The sequence below is a fragment of the Pan troglodytes genome, chromosome 10 (genome assembly GCF_028858775.2).
Source record: "Pan troglodytes isolate AG18354 chromosome 10, NHGRI_mPanTro3-v2.0_pri, whole genome shotgun sequence".
NCBI lineage: Eukaryota > Metazoa > Chordata > Mammalia > Primates > Hominidae > Pan > Pan troglodytes.
In genome coordinates, this window is record NC_072408.2 from 50494761 (window position 1) to 50513101 (window position 18341).

General features: G+C 39.7%; 1 protein-coding gene and 1 long non-coding RNA gene across 15 annotated transcripts in view; one reads left to right on the forward strand and one right to left on the reverse strand.

Annotated features, from left to right (window-relative positions):
* Window positions 1–18341, reverse strand: part of ANO6 (anoctamin 6) — a 216726-nt gene that overhangs the window by 71762 nt on the left and 126623 nt on the right. For 13 of the 14 annotated variants that reach the window (XM_509014.8, XM_003313749.6, XM_009425570.5 and 10 more), the window contains 5 exons: window positions 13493–13558; window positions 12265–12552; window positions 11949–12062; window positions 9819–9934; window positions 3151–3285 (listed from right to left, as the gene is read on the reverse strand). In XM_509014.8, the coding sequence (XP_509014.3) occupies window positions 3151–3285; window positions 9819–9934; window positions 11949–12062; window positions 12265–12552; window positions 13493–13558 (719 nt within the window). Of the gene's footprint in view, window positions 1–3150; window positions 3286–9818; window positions 9935–11948; window positions 12063–12264; window positions 12553–13492; window positions 13559–17144; window positions 17237–18341 lie in introns of those variants that run through there. The other variant, XM_016923587.4, reaches the window with a different exon arrangement.
* Window positions 3913–18341, forward strand: part of LOC129136537 (uncharacterized) — a 35064-nt gene continuing 20635 nt past the window's right edge. The window contains exon 1 of the long non-coding RNA XR_008538310.2: window positions 3913–3976. This is a non-coding gene — a long non-coding RNA (uncharacterized LOC129136537). The remainder of the gene's footprint in view (window positions 3977–18341) is intronic.

Sequence of the window (18341 nt, forward strand, 5' to 3'; positions counted from 1 at the left end):
ACAATCCATAGAATGGGAGAAAATATTTTCAATGTATCTGCTATGGTTTGAATGTGTCTCTTCCAATTTAGGTATTGCCAGTGTGGTAATATTAAGAGGTGGAGACTTTAACAAGTGATTAGGCCATGAGGGCTCATCCTTCATGAATGGGATTAGGTGCCCTTATAAAAGGAGTTGATGAGGGGAGTTCTCCCCACTTGCCCTTATGCCTTCTGCTATGTGAAGACGCAGCACTCCTCTCCTTCAGAGGATGCAGCCCTCACCAGACACCAAATGTCGGCAACTTGATCTTGGAATTTCCAGCCTCTATAACTATGAAAAGTAGATTTCTATTCTTTACAAATTACCTGGTCTGTGGTACTGTGTTATAGCAGCACAAACAGACTAAGACAATATCCAATAAGAGACTTCTATCCCAAATATATAAAAAATGCTTACAACTCAACAATAAAAAGACAACACAACTAAAATAGGCAAAGGATTTGAACAAATTTTTCTCCAAAGAAGCTATACAAATGACAAACACATGAGAAGATGCTCACCATCAGTAGACATTAGAGAAAACAAAGTCAAAACTGCAATGACATACCACTTCATACCAACTAGAATGGCAATTTTTTTTTAAGTGCTGATGAGGATGTGAAGATATTATTGTCCTCATACATTGCAGGTGGAATATGCAGTCACTTTGGAAAATACTATGGCAGTTCCTCAAACTGTTAAACCTACAGCTACTGTATATCCCAACAATTCCATTCTTTGTTATATTCTCAAGAGATGTGAAACCATGTGTCCGCACAAAAACTTGTCCATGAATGTTCATAGCAGAATTATTCATAATAACCAAAGAGTAGAAACAACCCAAATGTCCATCAATTAATGAATAAACAATGCGGTTTATACACACATAATGGAGTATTATTTGGCCACAAAAATGACTGAAGTACTGATACATGCTACAACATGGATGAACCTTGAAAACAGTAGGTGAAATGAAAGAAGACAGTCACAAAAGGCTTTATAATGTATAGTTCCACTTTTATGAAATGTCCAGAACAGGCAAATCCATAGAAACAGGAAGTAGACTGTTGGTTGCCAGGGGCCAAGGGAAAGAGGGATTAGGGAGTGAGTGCTAATGGGCACTGGTTTCTTTTGAGGGCAATAAAAATGTTCTAGAATTAGATGGTGGTGATCACAACTTGGTGAATGCACTTAAAACACCTGAATTGTTTACACATTTTTAATATTTTCAATTTTATTACACACTGAGTAGATTCACAAGAATAGAAAACATTTAAAATATTTAAATACTTTTATGAAATGTCCAGAATAGGTAAATCCCTAGAAACAGAAAGCAAATAGATTAGTGGTTGCCAGGGGCTAAGGGAAAGGGGTACACCTAAATTGTGCACTTTAAAAAAGGTCATTTTATGGTATATAAATAATGTCTCTATATAACTGTTATTTTTAAAAGGGGGCATAAGGGCTGGGCACAGTGGCTCACGCCTGTAATCCCAGCACTTTGGGAGGCCGAGGCGGGCGGATCACCTGAGGTCAGGAGTTCGAGACCAGCCTGGCCAACATGGTGAAACCCCATCTCTACTAAAAATACAAAAATTAGCCGGGTGTGGTGGCGCAGCCTGTAATCCCAGCTACTCAGGAGGCTGAGGCAGGAGACTCGCTTGGACCTGGGAAGCAGAAGTTGCAGTGAACTGAGATGGCGCCACTGCACGCCAGCCTGGGCGACACAGCAAGACTGCCCCCCACCATCAAAAAAAAAAAAAGGAGGGACATAAGCTTTAAACAGGTATTTGATAGAAACTATAAAAGTAACTGAAAATATTTATAATTTAGATATTTTAAAGATATCTCATAATTAAATAATTAAAGCCAAATAGTTTTGAGCACAGGCAGTATATCCCCAAGAACTTCCCTCTATTTTCTGCAAATTAATCTGTGTGAAATGCTAGGAAATATGTGGTGTAACTATCATGGTAATTTTGTAAAATAAGTTATAACAAGAACAACCCATGAGGACCTTATAAAAATGCAACTTCTGCACTTTGAAATGTATTTTTGATTTTTTTTTTTTTTTTTTAAACTAGAACAATGTACAAACCAACAGAGAAGCTGAAGACAAATTTAGAGAAAAGGTAACAACATTCAGCCTTTGGCCCAAAACTCTTTTTCAGTGAGGAAGGAAGAGTACTTCAAAAGCCATCTGCAGCTTTCAAGCTAAGAAGCCATAATGGGTACAACATGCTCAGAATCCTCTGTTAAATCGAAGGGTAATTATGTCTATCCATCAGGGCTGCCATGTAAGCAACCTACCTCAGGAGCAGGCTGACATGCTTCAGGCTTGAAAAATTTGGTTATCAGCTCATTGCTGGTGCCCAGAAATTTTGATCTGGCTGGCACACCTGGATAGCAGCCAGATATCAAGAGAAAATCCTGGTTCCGTGCTGCATCCCTGCTGGAAGTTGAGACCACCAAAAGCAGAGGTCTAATAATACCATTCAGAATAGTGATGGTGAAATTTAGAGTGCTCTGGCACCCACATATGTCCCTTTAGACAGTGCAGCTGGTGTTTGAATTTCAACCTCAGTACAAACTAATTTTTCACTACATTTTTTTTAAACATTGTATGAACTATTTTTTAATGTAAAAACCAAAACAACTATTGAGTTTTTAAACAAGCACTTTTTAGTAGTAAGAAATCATTTCTAAAAGTAAAACAAAATAAAACAAAAAACAAAACCCCTCACTAATTTTCCCAGTGGAACCCTGAAGAAATCAGAGCTGCTTTTGGCTCACATCTGCAGGGCTGAGTGTACATTCCTCTAGGGGCCAAAAGTTCAAGGGCAATCCTCCCGCCTCCAGTCCTCCTTTCTTTTTCAAACAAAATATTGTCTTAAAATATTGGAGTGTTTCCTAGGGGTAATATTCATGTCAGACACTGGGTTGGATTATCTAAGAAAAAAATTTTTCCATTTCACTCAGTTATTATGCTCAGAACAAAAGGGATATATCATCCCAAGCAATGAATGTTCTGCAGTCAGTCTTGTCTTACCAAAACAGTTTAAGACCATGAAAATAATTTTATGTCTAATAAACTTTTCAGCATGGCAACAAGGAATAAACAGAGGTTACCTCCATGTACAGTTATCTTGATTAAGATATCCATAGAGAAAGCAAGCCACTCCTACAACTGCGGCCAGGAGAAGCATCTGAGTGTAATAGCCCAGCCAAGCAAAGTAGATTCCAATCTTCTCTCCATAGTATTTCCTGAAGAAAGACAGAAATTATTTTTAGAAGATGCAAATAATTACTCCGTAGCTTCATCCTAATATTAATTTCTGATTTTAAATAAAGGAGAGGCTTTAAGCTTAAATCTGACTCAATTCACCCTTAAAACATTCATTTTCACAGCAGACCCTGAATTCTACGATGAAACAAAAAGTATATTACACATTATAGAAGAACTGATCACTATTGCTGGTTTGCCTGGTGAAAGTACATTAAAACACAGCAAGGGAGAGAAAAATGCTGATTATGGAATAAATACAGAGTATTACTATCATTCTTCGTAAAGACCAGCACTATTTTACACATTCTCCAAAAGACTGTTCTTTATATACATGAGACAAATGAACATGAACAATCTGCTCAGTTATTTGCTTTTACTTAACTAGGGAAGTTCCTTGGAGAAAATGTAACGTAAGTCACAAATACAGTTGAGCCTTAAACAACACAGGTTTGAACTGTACGGATCCACTTAAATGTGGATTTTTTTTTCAATAAAAGATAAACCTAGTGTGCCTGCCTCTCCTGCCTCCCCTTCCACTTCCTCCACCTCTTTCCCCCATCACCCCTGAGACAGCAAGAATAACCCTACTCTTTTTCCTCCTCCTCAGCCTACTCAATGTGAAGACAAGGATGAAGACCTTTATGATGATCCATTTCCATTTGGTGAATGGTAAATATACTTTCTTATGATTTCTTAATAACATTCTTTTCTCTAGCTTAACTTTATTGTAAGAATATAGTATATAATACATATAACATTCAAAATATGTGTTAATTGATTGTTCATGTTATTGGTAAGACTTCCAGTCAAGAGCAGACCATTAAAAGTTTAAAGGGAGTCAAAATATATATGCAGGTTTTCGACTGTATGTGTGTGCGGGTGTCACTGCCCTACCCCTGTGTTGTTCAAGGGGCAACTGTAATAATAAGAAAAAAACCCACTAATTTGTAGTGGAATGTCTCTCTGACCAAAATTTTTGCAAAACTCATGTGAGAATGAAAGAGGGAAGGATGCATATGATTGAGGAATCCATCACCCTGTATTCCTTATAGCTAGCTCTTCTATTTTTTCCTAAGTTTTAAAAACTGGTTAATGGTATACTCTGGGGTAAAACTGAAGAGGCCACGTAGGCAAGATTAAAGAGGGCAGGCTGACCAAGAAGCAGTGCCAAAATTGTTCCTGAAAGGAAGGTCAAGTACAGTTAGGCAGAAAGAGAGTTTAGGAATGAAGAGATGGTTCAGGTGACTGCTGCTGTTGCTGATATTCCCAAAGAATGACTCATTTCTGCCTTCATCTTGATCTGTACAACAAGGAGATTTACTTAACTCTGAGGCCTACGTGAGACTTCAGGCTCAGTATGGAGCTGGGCTGAACTCCTTGGTCTTAGCCTCGTGGGGACTTAGCTCTGAGCAAAACCTGGAGTCCTGGGAGACTTCAGACAGGAAGATCCCTGGGCTGGACAAGCACTCACAGGGAAGGTCTGAGACCAGTTCCATGGGTCACAGGCCTGGGTGTAGTTCACATCCACAGGGAAAAAGGAAGAGCTGAGACAGACCTGAGGGTGGAATCGGGAGATGGGAGGAACAAAGTGGGCTGATTTTCACGTGACCGGAGCTTTGCTCTCTGGCTCATGGAAGGCAGGCAAATGGCAGGTTCAGGATACAGCCCGGGAGAGAAGTCTGGCCATGGGTTTGAGACGCCTTGGCCTCTTTTTGGTTATGCTTTCTGTAATAAGTTTTCATCAGCCATCCATCCTGGAAACGCCATATTTAAATTGGAAAGAATCTTAGAAGTTGCCTGGTCCAAGCTCCCAATAATAAAAAAAATCCTGCTGTATTTAAAGAGCTGGTCAGGCAGTCTCTGCTTGGTTATTTACTGTGACAAGGAGTTCAATACTTTCTAAGGCATCCCTGTTACATTGTAGGCAAGGCCAGAAAGATTTTTCAAATCTCAAAAGGAAATCTGTCTCTTAGTTCTTGCTGAAAAGCTGGAAATAATGAGGATTCCTTCAAATGCAATATTTTCTGATCATTGTCCCTCTCTGCCAAACACCTCCCAACTCTTAAAATCAATTTAACAAAATTCAGCTTTGATTTTTTAAATCAAAGTTACAAGTATACAGTCATTAGTCTAATAGCTCTAGAAGGCTGGTTATAAAAAGGAGCAGTCCCCTACCCCCTCCCCTATTTCCTGCTGCCCAGAAGCAGTCACTTTAAACTTTTATAGTTGATGCTTAGAATATTTACTTCCCTATCTCTAAATAACATGCGAGAAGTGCTGTTTATTGATTTTTCAGTTTTATGCATCACCTATTGACTTTCTATTCTGGAAGATGTGGATTAAGCTCTCTTTCAACCCCTTGCCTCATCTAAACATCCACATCTCTATTCCTGCCATCCTGACATAGTTACATTATAGTTTTTGGTTAGATTAATATTCTTGCTTTACATTATTATGATTCTATAAACACTATTCACAGCTGAATCAAGTCACTGCTATAATTACTTTTTCCTCCCTGCTCAATATCTTGTTCTCCCTAGAGTTAATAATTGTCTTGATGGTTCATTGCTTAGTTTTCTGTGTACTTATCAGCAATTCAACCCCAGACTCTCCCCTAATGTGTAACTTTCTCAGTAGGCTCAAACACATGAGATTGTCTGTCAGTTTCAACTCCTTGAATAAATGCCCTCAGACCTCCTCCAACCTTGACTGATGACTCTCCAAGCCCCATCACAGAACTGTGTCACCTGGGATCTCTCTGTCCCTCTCTCTTGTGCTGGCATTTCCTGCATTTCCTGTTTACTAACTCTTAGGTCTTCCTTCTTGGTGGAGCACCTCCTCCATTACCTTGCACATCTAAACTGTGAAAATTCCTCATACTTAACAGTTTGAGCATACATAGAGTTATATATATATGGTCAAACTTTCCTTAGACATGTGAAGTTACTGCTGTCTTTCAGTGTGTAGTGTCATTGAGAAGCACAATGCTATTGAGTCTTGATCCTTTGTATGATTTTCTTTTCATTTTGCTTTCCAAAGGATAGCAGGATCTTCGCTTTGTCCCCAGCGTTCTGAGCTGTCGTGTTGGAGTGACTCAGTGGCTCTATTTTCATCCTCTAGGCTGGGTACTCAGCAGGCTCTTTCCACCTAGAGACTCATGATGTTCAGTTCTTCAGATACTTCTCTGGAAGTACTTCTCAGATTTCTTCCCTACATTTTTTCTCCCCTGGTTTCTCACACTCCTATTATTTATACATTGTACCGCCTGGACTGATGTAATTTTTTATCTTTTCCCCCTTTTCTATCCCTTTATAAGTTTTGCTCTATGCTCTGCATAATTTCTTCAACTTCATTTTTCTAATGCGTTCTATTGGTGTTTTTCTGTCTAATCACATTTTCAGTTTCCAAGAGCTAGATTTTATTCTCACAACAATCCTTTTTTATAGGACCCTGCCCTTGTCTTGTGAATACCTTATTTTCTTTTATTACTCTGGGGGTAAAAACGGGAGTTTGGAGGGAAACTTTTCTTTTTTACCTGTGCAAAGTCTGGTTCCCCTAGGTTGCTGTTTCCAGTTTGGTTTGCTTTTTGGGAACAAAATGGAAAGAGCCCATTTTCCCTTCAGTAATCCCTGGGAACCATAGATGAGGTTTAATAGCCTGAATGCTCAAGGGGTTACTAGTGGGAAGCAATGAAGGGAAAGAACATGTGGACCAGGGACAGGGATAGTAAATGCATTTCCTCTAGCAAAATATATTTAAAATAGTTGGGAAATTTTCTTTACTAAAGCAAAAAAAATAAAAGAGCACATAAAAAATGATTAAGAACCCGTCACTCTGTTATCAGATGCTATTGGTTTGACATAAAAGGAAATTAATAAAATGGAAACTTCACATGAATGTCAACCTCAAATATTTACATATGTACAAATATCTTTTAAAATCTTATTTTACAGGGTAAACAGAGTTAATGAAAGTGCCTCTTCATGACTGTAATCTCGGTGATAAAAATGAATGACAAGGGAATCCGAGTATGACCATATAAAATAATGAAATCTCTTATGAAATAATGAATCTAAGTAATGATCGTTGATAGCTGCTATCATAACAAAAAAGAGACAACTGAACATTATATACCTTCTGGTATAAGTACTCAACTCCACGTATCACGTATTCTTGTATAAAATCTAACCTCAATCAGATTAAGCTTCTAGATGAGGATCCAATTACTTAGCTAATGCAACTACACAAATTACTTAGTTATAGCAAATACAGAGGAACATGTTCAACAACACCACAGGAGAGAATGAAATCAGCAAAATAGGGAATGAAAGGCATTCTTTCAACTAGAGCAAGGAAAACAAGAAATAAACAGTGAAACTGAGACCAGAAGAAATTTGAGAGATTGTATTAACTGCAACCTCTTGACCATGTTTGGATCCTGCTTTGAACTAAAAAACCATTAAGTGTTTTGGGGGACAATAAGGGAAATCTGAATCCTGATTATCTGATGATATTAAATAATTTTTTTTTTTTTTTTTTGGAGACAGGGTCTTAGGGTCTTACTCTGTTGCCCTAGAGTGCAGTGGCACAATCATAGCTCACTGCAGCCTCAAACTCCTGGACTCAAGCAATTCTCCCTTCTCAGTCTCCTGAGTAGCTGGGACTACAGGTGTGAGAGCCATCGTGCCTGGCTTTTTTTTTTTTTTTTTTTTTTTTTTTTTTTAAGACTGGATCTCACTATGCTGCTCAGTCTGGCCTCGAACTCCTGGCCTCAAGCGATCATCCTGCCTTGGCTTCCTAAAGTGCTGGGATTAGAGGAATGAGTCACCTCACCCAGCCTTCCTTTTCAAAAGGGGGTATTCTGGTTATGTTTAAGAGACACCTTATTTAGAAATAGAAGCTAATGAAATGACGTGACATTTGGAATTTGCTTCAAAATGATCCAGTGGAGTGGGGAGGGAAAGAAGTGGGAGTAAAAGTGAAACAAGATTAGCTATGAGTTTATAATTTTTGGAGCTGGGTGACAGATGAATGCAGGCTTGCTATGATACTCTATTTCTGTATATATTTAAAATTTCCCACGGTAAATGTAAAACAAAACAAACATTCATTGGTTTAAAACTCTCACTTTTAAGGTCTAGTAGTTTTCTCAAGTAGGTGGCAAGTGCATGGGGTGTTGAGACACCATAAAAAAACAGGTACGTGGCTCCAGGCAGACATGAAGTTAACTCTCCGCTCCTCTTCACTCTCCACATCCAATCCATAAACAAGTCCTGTCGACCCGACTCCCCAAACACATCCCAAATCTGCTCCCACAGTCTTCTGCCTGGCTCAAACAGCCTCCTACCTAGTGGTCTCCCTGCTCCCTGTACCCCTTATAATCCATTCTCCACATTATCTTTGCAAAATGTGAATAGGATACAATGACTTAAACATTTAAAATATTACAACTGCTTCTCACTGCAATTAAAGTCTAAACTCTTTTCGGCGCTCCTGCCACCCCTCTAACTTCATGTCTTACTCTGTTTCTCACTAGCACTGGTCTCTGATGTTTCCTCAAACTTGCCAAATGTGTGTGCATCTCAGGGCCACTGTACAAGCTGCCCCTATTCCTAGAAGGACTTCTGCCAAGTCCTCAAAGCACTGGCTCCTCTTCACTATCCGGTCTCAGCTTAAAAGTCACCTCCTCAAAGATAACTCCCTCAACTCACTTCCCACTCTGCCCTCCCATCCTATTGCTCTGTTATTTTCTTCACTTCCATTAGAAATTCTGTTTATTTATTTTCATGTTTTATTGGCTTGTTTGGGTGTTCTTGGTCTATCTCCCACAAGCCAGAATCTTCAGCCCTGCCCAAACAACGTAAGCTTCTGGAGGAAAACCAACAGGGTACCTTGGGAAGAAAAACTCTCGAGCTAGTCATTGTATCTTGTGAGATACAACGAAATAGAACCTAGAGGCAGACACAAGAAAAGAGTGAAAATGTATATGTCTTACCATACAATAGAAACTACATCTAACATTTACTTCTGTGCAATATGGAATTTGGTGGGTCTGCATCCCAGTTCCTGGGCGGCGGGTAACCTCTAAACCCTTGGAACTTCCTGAGAGATAGGAGTGCCTTTTTATTCACAGTGGGACCCTAGGACTATGCCTGATAGTTTATGCCAGTGAAGTGGCTCATGGTGGGCCTCTAGAGAGTTTGTGCTAATGAGATGACTCAGGGTGGAGGCTGGCCATGCCGGAAGATCAACCATGTGATTGGAGAACTGGAGCTTTGAGCCACATATTACTGGCCATCTTCCAGGGGGAGGATGATACTGGAGATGGGTAATGATTCAATTAATCATGCCCACATAATTAAGCCTCAATAAAAACCCTGGCCAGCGAAGCTCAGCACTCTGGGTCAGCTCCCTTCACTGGCAAGAGTCTTGATGAGTACTGTCACATTCAGATGCTGTGGGGGTAACACCCTGAGTGCCTCCCCCTGGAGTACTCCCTACAACCCCTCACCTGATAAGATCCAAGGGCTGCTTTTTGTATATGCTTCGAGGATGAGCCCATTCTCTGTACAGAAGGTACCGTTCATTAGGGCAGCTGGGATCCTCTGACTGACGGCGGAATTTGCACTGTGACGCAGAAGGGAACATGTAAGCACCATAATCATCGTGTTTTCACAAATCTGCTTCTTAAATGTGATACAAATACTTGATAGTCAATTGTGAACAAGGGGTCCTCACCTTCTGGAAGGGGTGGAAATGCCATCTAATTTTTAGTGATTCTTAACCAGGCATGGTACTACCCTCCTTGGGGGTCATTTATGAATGTGGGCAGGGATGAACGATTGGGTGTTACAATCCTGAGGAGAACTGCAGGGACTCTGTGAGGGCCCCAGAGATGCTTAAAATGCTTTAAGTGGGGCAGTCCTACACAATGAAAAATTGGGCCACCCAAGTGCCCAAATCACCACACCAGAGGAACACGTGATAACCCACCCCTCTCCTTGGACAATGGGGAAACCAGGGCCTTGGCTGGTTAGCAGCAGGGTCAATTCTAAAACCTAGGCTTCTTTGCCCCCAGTTCAGCAGTTATTCTGTGATAACATACAGAAAACAAACAATAAAGCTGGGTATCACGTTACACACTTAGCTTATTCAAGAAACAAAACTTCCTGCTTAAATCCAGTTGCCTTTTTTTCTGACTCATTTTTCTTCTTCTGGCACTAGAACCAGATTACCACCCAGCCAAATCAGGGCACAGGCCCTGACCTTCACGCACCTCCCTCTCAAATACCACATGGGACCATTTGTTAGCCTGAATACAGGACCACTGCAATTAGAAGAGGCTTTAGTGGAAAAGACCTGGCCAAAAGCAAATGTCAACTGTTAGAGAACCTTGGCATCCCAAATTAATATTCGTGACAGCTATTTGCAAGTGGCCTCAAAATTCATGTCCTGTTATTCGCAATTAGCTAAATTCAGTGGGGCACAAAAGTAAAACACATGGACTCTCAGGCTGGATGGCTACATTGGGTCTCTTAGGATCAGTATTTACCTCACCCAGCTCCCTGTTCTCTACTTTTCCATGTGTATCAAGCTGCTGTTTAGTGTCCTAGTTTTATTATGTTATTCAGTACATTTCAATATCGTCTCTATCCACAAATACATGTACTACACAGTAGCAATTACCAATCTCAGTCTTTGCTTTCTTTGGTCTTACACAGTCAGATAAATTGATAGTGAATATAACAAAGTAATAATGCAATATAATATAATATTTAATTTATTTCAATGACAGAGTTTAAACAGCTTTAGTTATAATGTCCCTGCATTTACAGTGGTCACATTTTAAAAATTTCATTTCACGAGAGATGGTCTCGGCTAGAGAAGTACTCTTGAATTTGAGGGGTTGCTGTGGTCTCAGAATGTAGTCCTTAAAAAAATGTCAACCATCTGGGGTACTGCCATTGTCACAACAACCCTGACAGATGCCTTTTTAAAAGCCCAGGGATATTCCAGGGGACAGTTTGAAAATCGTATTCCAAATGAGGAAGAAAAGTCTATGTTACAGAAAATGATAAATGAGAAGGTCTAACATGTATTTTGCTGACAAAGAACTAATCTTTTCTGGTTGATAATAACATCTGTTAGTAATTATGAAAATAGCTAACACTTATAATAGTATTTATTATATGCTAGGGACTAACATTTGGATTAATTTAATCCTCTTAACAACTCTAGGAGGTACGTAATAATTTATCCCCAGCTTATTGATGAGGAAATGGAGGAAGAAAGGCTAAATGACTTTCACAAGGTCATCCAGCTAGAAAGTGGCAGGGCAGGCATTTTGGTCTCAGAAATGCTAACACAGATTAACTGCTAATCTATACTGCTTTACACATTGACTGTGAGAGAGGTCCTGTCCATTCATTCATTCGCTCCTTTAAAACGGAGTATCTTTATAACTGGGATCCATCTGTGAACAAAAGACCTAGTTCTTACCCTAAATGAGCTTGTAATCTTGCAGTATGTTCCCTTCATTTTACTGAGGAAGAAACTTACAGTCAGGAAAGTTAGCCCTTTGCTATTGTCAACACCAGAGTATACAGAAGGCCTTTTAGTTCATTTTTGCCTTTTAACTTACATCATGGAGTGGGAAAGCTGCCTTGTAGATCCCAGAGTTTACAAGTCTGTTGATCCCAAACTTGCTAACATTGTTTATCACTTGATACTTGACCCGAGAGAGGATGAAGTAAACCTAAAAAGATTCCAAAATAGAGTATGCGGTTTATATAGTGTAACTAACCAATCCAATCATTGTTTACTACTGTAACACGAATCTGCTGGCATATTTCTTTTCTTTTTGTGCAGTTTTTAAAAATAAAACCAAACCAACCAAACCACAAAACAGCAGGTTCCAAATTACCCCAAGACAGCAACTAAATTTGGTTTAGACTTACAATGCGGCTTCTGGTGGCTGGATTGAAGAAAGCATCTCTATCAACTATGTAAAAATCATTCATCCGGTTCTTCTCAAATGGGGCAGTGAAAAACTCTTGCTCTGGCTTGATGATGCTTTCATCTACACTGAGGACTTTGGTAAACCAGTTGAGTGTACCAAAGGCTGAGGACCGGTTTTTCAGATCATTGGGTTTCAGAGGCAATTTGATGTGCATTATCTCAGCATACGTACATAACACCTCCCATGGTGCGTGTACTTTTACAAATACAAGCTTGTCATCCAATACCTATATTGGAAAAATAAAAACGCAGAACAAGAAACCAACTCTTTTCACAATTTTAAAACACATAGATTTTTCTTATGTTGTTGGTAGCTTTAAAAAAAAAATACAGAGACCACCACTAAAAGTGAAGATAACAATAAAAACAGATTTGCAAACCATCATAAATTTTTGTCTTAAAGACGATTTCTTGGTTTGAATCATTAAGGAAGTAATTCAAATCATCATAGTTCATAAAACTATGAAAATAATTTATAAAATGAAGAAAACCAAACTTATTTGTCTATCACTCTACCCTAATTATTGACTTAAAGTAAAAACACTAGAATATTCATTGTAGTGCTAGCATAATGAAAAATTTTTAATTTTCTAAACCTCGAATGAACTTATTGTCTATCTGTTCAATATCATATTATGTGGCTGTTAAAAATGTCAAAGAATTATATTTATTGACATAAATCCATTTGCTATATATTAAAGGGAAAAAGCAAATTATAAAACTGTGAAGTGGTAATTTTCTCCTTTTTGAAAGATAAAAAATGTGTACATATATATTTTTGAGTAAAACAGCTCAGAAGGACTGCAAAATTATTTATGGATAATTAAGATACAGATTATTTTCCTTATTCTTATGTTTTCTAATTTTTTACCATAAACTATTTTTTGTATAACAAAAAAGCTTTTAGAAGTTTCTTAAAGAAAGAAAATAATCATTCATACATGCATTCATTGTAAAATTCGTTGGCTATTAAAAAAGATCTGCTAGTTTTGATCAGAGAAAAAGAATATATCCTACACAATGCAGATTTTGATTGACTCCTCTCCCAGTCTATGACTAAGATGTGGCCAGGGCTGCATGTTTCCAATGTCACCCAAGTATTCCAAGTGGCACGAAGCTGCCCGACAACAGTGGTCAGCCGAGGGCTGAAAAGGGACCAGTACTTACTGATCTTGTTGCTTCTAACTGCAGGCCATGACAGATAAGGTTAGATTCATATGCTTGTCTTTTCCTCTGTCAAAAGAAGTTGGAATATATGTTAGACCTTTAGTTTACCAAAGGCAGAAAAAGGCATTTTTTAAAACAATATTAATAACAAAATCAAACTAGCGTGGACCTGAAAAAGAAATGCATCAGCATTTGGTCAAGCAAATGGAATAGAAGAAATGAAGCAGCTCTTGCTGCTGGTGACATGTAAGTGTTGGATCCCCAAGAGAATGCCGTGGAGGGTACTTCGATGCCCTGGCACCCTGGAAGGCCCTTGGCTGTCCTGGTGTGGTTTCAGTCATCTGAAACCTCACCAGGTAAATAACAGTATCCTGCTTTGACACAATCCCACGTACTTTTTGGCTCATAAAAGCATACAAATTGAGCTTTCTGAGTCCTATTCACTGATACGAGTTTTCAGAGTTGAAGATTCCAGATTTTAAAAATTTGGTTTCCATACCAGACATTCAAATGGTTCAATTACTGGATGTGTATGCGTCATCCCTGCGTATCTTGACCAAATTCAATAAAACAACACAGGCAATTTTGGCAAAATTCAGAGAATTTTTTTCTCTCTGCAAGACTGAGATGTTTGTGAAGCTATAAATGTCTAAATCCATAAAAATAGTGAACTAAATTGATATCTATATTACATGGCCATTTCAAAAGATACAGAATATACTACACTTATGGATATTAAATTCTAGATGCCTAGGCTTTTGCCAAGCTGTGCCCAAAGTTGTAAGGGAAGCATGCAAAGATGGAGACTTGTTTGACCTTTTAAAAAGAATGCTTTTCATGACAAAACAGTTTATACTGCTTTGTGAAATGAAGAAAATGAGTAGACACAGAGGTTAAGAACACAAGCTCTGCTATGGTTTAAATATGTCCCCCAAAAATCATGTTAGAAACTTAATCCCCAATGCAACAGTGTTGAGAGGTGGGGCCTACTGAAGGGTGATCAGGCCACAAGGGCAGACTTAACAAATTAATGACATTATCACAGGAGGGAGTTTATTAGCATGGAATGAGCTCCTTATAAAAGTTTGGCCCCCTTTTGTTTCTAACCCCCCCCGCCCCATTTTTGTTTCTCCCTACCACCTCTCTCCCCCCCACCACCGTGGGGGTGACACTGCAACAAAGTCCTCACCAGATGCCAGCCCCCTTGATCTCAGACTTCCCAGCCTACAGAACTGTGAGCCAATCAATTTCTGTTCTTTATAAATTAGTCTGTGGAATTCTGTTACAGCAGCACAAAATGGACTAAAATGAGCTCTGTAACCACACTTCCTGGGTTCAAAATCTGAATTTATTATTCATCAACTCTATGACCCATGACAAGAAAATTAAACTCTCCATGCCTCATTTTTCTTCATCTGTAGAACTAAGAAAACCCAGTTGTTTCCTTTTTAGGGTCTTGTGAAGATATGATTTAAACTACATAAAGCACATGAAGTAGAATTTTCATTTCCAATAGTGACAAAAGGTAACTTGGAGCAAGCCTTACACTGAAGACAGCTGAAAAAGCTGGGTGGAATATTTAGCACAGCAGTTAACAAGACAGAGAGGAACTGCTAGGTCCAGGTCGAGATCATCTAGTGGGTCTGGCAGTCAGACACTTTACCCAGGGAACAATACTCATGATCTGCCCACTCTAAAGGCACAGAGTGGGGATGAGCTGCTGTGCTATGCACAGGGCCTAGAACATAAAAAAAATCCCATAAACTAGAAGTAGGTGAAGCTGCAGGAAAAAGACCAAAGGTCAAAAAGTAAAAGAATATACCTGGTATTTGGCTAAATTTGAGTCCAAGTGGAATCCCTGATGTATTGTGTTGAAGTATCAGAAAAAGGATATTGCTTTGTTTTTATATCTTTAATAAATGGTTGCACAGTACTTAAAACATGCCAGACACTGTTCTAAGAGCTGTACAGATATAGTACATTTAACTATTGGCTGCAATTTGAACATACAATAGAGTAGCAGAGGAAACCAGCAAGTGGTATAACTTCCCTAAACACAAGCAAATGGCCTAGAAATGCCCCACTCAGATAGGGGTAAGGAGAGTTTGAGGTATAGCTTTCCTACTCCGCTCCCCAAAAGTGACTGTTCCCTCTGGGTGTCCCCTTCCCCACCAGCTCCGCAATTCATCCTGAGAAGTTCTTCAGCACTTTCCACCCCTGACCCACCATATTCCCAACTTGAACTTGAAAGTTGAAAGTTGACTCAGATTCATTCTACTTCTTATCTAAGCAGTACTCCTTCCCTCTAAATCCTAATCCTCACATTTTGATTCTTACATAGGAGCCCAGTCCTTATTTCTGATTGATTACCTCTTTATTATTGGGTAAAGCATTTTGATCCCACAGACAGCATTCACCAGTATATGCCCGACATGGTTTCGATTTGTGTCTTTGCCCAAATGTCATGTCGAACTGTAATCTCCAATGTTAGGGGAGGGGCCTGATGGGGGGTGATTTAATCATGGGGGCGGATTTCCCCCCTTGCTGTTCTCATGATAGTGAGTTCTCACGAGATCTGGTTGTTTAAAAGTTTGTAGCATCTCCCCTTTGCTCTTGTCCTCCCGCTCCAGACATGTAAGATGTGCCTTCTTCCTCTGCCATGATTGGAAGTTTCCTGAGGCCTCCTGTACAGCCTGCAGAACTGTGAGCCAGTTAAACCTCGTCTTTATAAATTACCCAGTCTCGGGTAGTTCTTTATAGCAATGTGAGAACTAATACAATGCCTAACACATATTTGTTGAAAGAATATACTCAACAAGCATTAGTTCATTTACAAACATTTCTTGAGTGCCTTTTATTTTGCAGGCATCCTGCAAAGTACCGGAGACTGAAAGAATTTAAAATAGTCTGCTACAGAGGAAATATAGAGAAACTTAGCGTCCAGTGACCTAAGACTTTCTCCTGATACAGAATGACTGAAACGTTTATTCATGTGCTTTCTGGCACTGTAATGGACATCTGTCATTCTTTATGGACATCCATTTTAAACTCCTACCAGAGCCCACATCCATTATAGCAGATAAAAACACAGACACTCCTTTTCATGGTCTCCCATGAAATTCAGCTACTGGCACTCGAGCTAGGCCCTGCCAACCAGACTACCTGGCTCCAGGCTCCAAATTGAATGCTAGTGATGCAAAGAAGCCAGGCCAAGCAGAATACATTCTGGGGTGGCTGAGAGAGCAAATGCCAGTTCCAGAGATGGTAGAGGTTACGGCAGGAGCTGTCCATAGCTACTGCTAGTCAGTGGTGCCAGCGGTGCTGGCAGCAGCCCTGTGCTCAGGACAGCAACTGTGCTTTTTCTCCTGTGGCAGGATTAAAGGTACTGCTTCTGGCTGCCTGTCTCTAAACTTATTTATCTAACCCATCAGGAGAATTTGTGAGTTCTCTAACATTTTTCTGATAAACTCCTGATCTGCTTAAATTACAGTTCATTTCTGATACTGGTAAGTAAGAATCCTGACGAACAGAGTGGTTGCAAACTAGGGAAAACGTGTTAGCCCAAAACCTAAAACATGGTACAGTAGAGGGAGGGAGTATTCTGAAAGGACCAGACACTGTGACATTCTTTCCTTCAGGGGAGATGACTCACCCTGAGGCTGTACAAAGGGCAACCCAGATGGTCTCACTAGCAGGTCATAGCAGGATCCATGCCTGTGTCTTTGGTATCCTCTAAAATTCAGTCATGAATTTCAGTTAGCATGTGAAAGCTCAGGCCCAACAATTTTAGCTCTTGGAGACAAATGTCTTCATTAGAAGAGTAGGAGAATCAGTCAGAAGAGGGTCTTCTCCAGTGGCTTGATGGGTGTTTTAACAATAAGTGCTGGTAGGGGAAAAAAAAATCATGTAACTCTGTTCAATGGCCTTATTACAAATTCATGGTTCCCATCACAGTTGGGCTGTCTCCTTCCTGGCCCCTAGCTATCCACTAGGGAGCTGTTCCAAACTTTTAAGGTGCTCCTTACGCTCATTACCTAACTTCCAGCCCAGCATGCTCGCAGGTGACCTCACCTCCTTCCTTACAGAGAAAAGGGCAGCCACTCACTGGAAATTCCTGCCAGTCTCTTTCTACCTATCAATAGTTGGGCACCACCTCTCTTCTTGGTGTCAGAAGTCTATCCTTTCATCTCTCTTCTTGAGCTTACTTTGGCAATACCTCCCATTTTTCTCTTCATTGCTCTTACTCCTCTGCCAAAAAACACCTTAAATGTTTCCCAATCTTAAGAATATTCAATCCTCCCATGGCCCTGCCTACTGTTCAATTACTGCCCTTACTTCGGAGGTGTCTTTTAATCTTGATATCATTAACACTTAAAACAAGCCTATAACAGAGTAAGCACACAATAAATGTCTGATGAATGAATAAACTGAGTGAATGGTGGATCGATGACTGCCTGTTAAGCCGGAATGAACTAAGGAGTGTAAATGGCTGCAGTGCAGCAACTGCAGCCTCGCAAATTTTCTGAGCCCCCCAAATTTTCCATGTACTTTTACTTATGGCTATTACAGGACATGGTGTAGAAAGAGAGATGCAGTTTAATTCTGAAGTACACCAACACCAGATAGAGAGCACAGGGGCATCCACAGCATGAAGTGATTCCTGGACGCTTCAGAATTTGAATTACCAGTTGACAAAAGGAATGAGGCTTAGACAGCTCAGAATGAGCCAGCCCCACATGAGGGCAGTTCTGTCAAACATACCAAACACAAAATATTTCTGTCTTGGTTGTATCAGCTGTATCAGCTATGAATGCAACATGCTGAATAGTGCAAGTCAGACATGTACCTT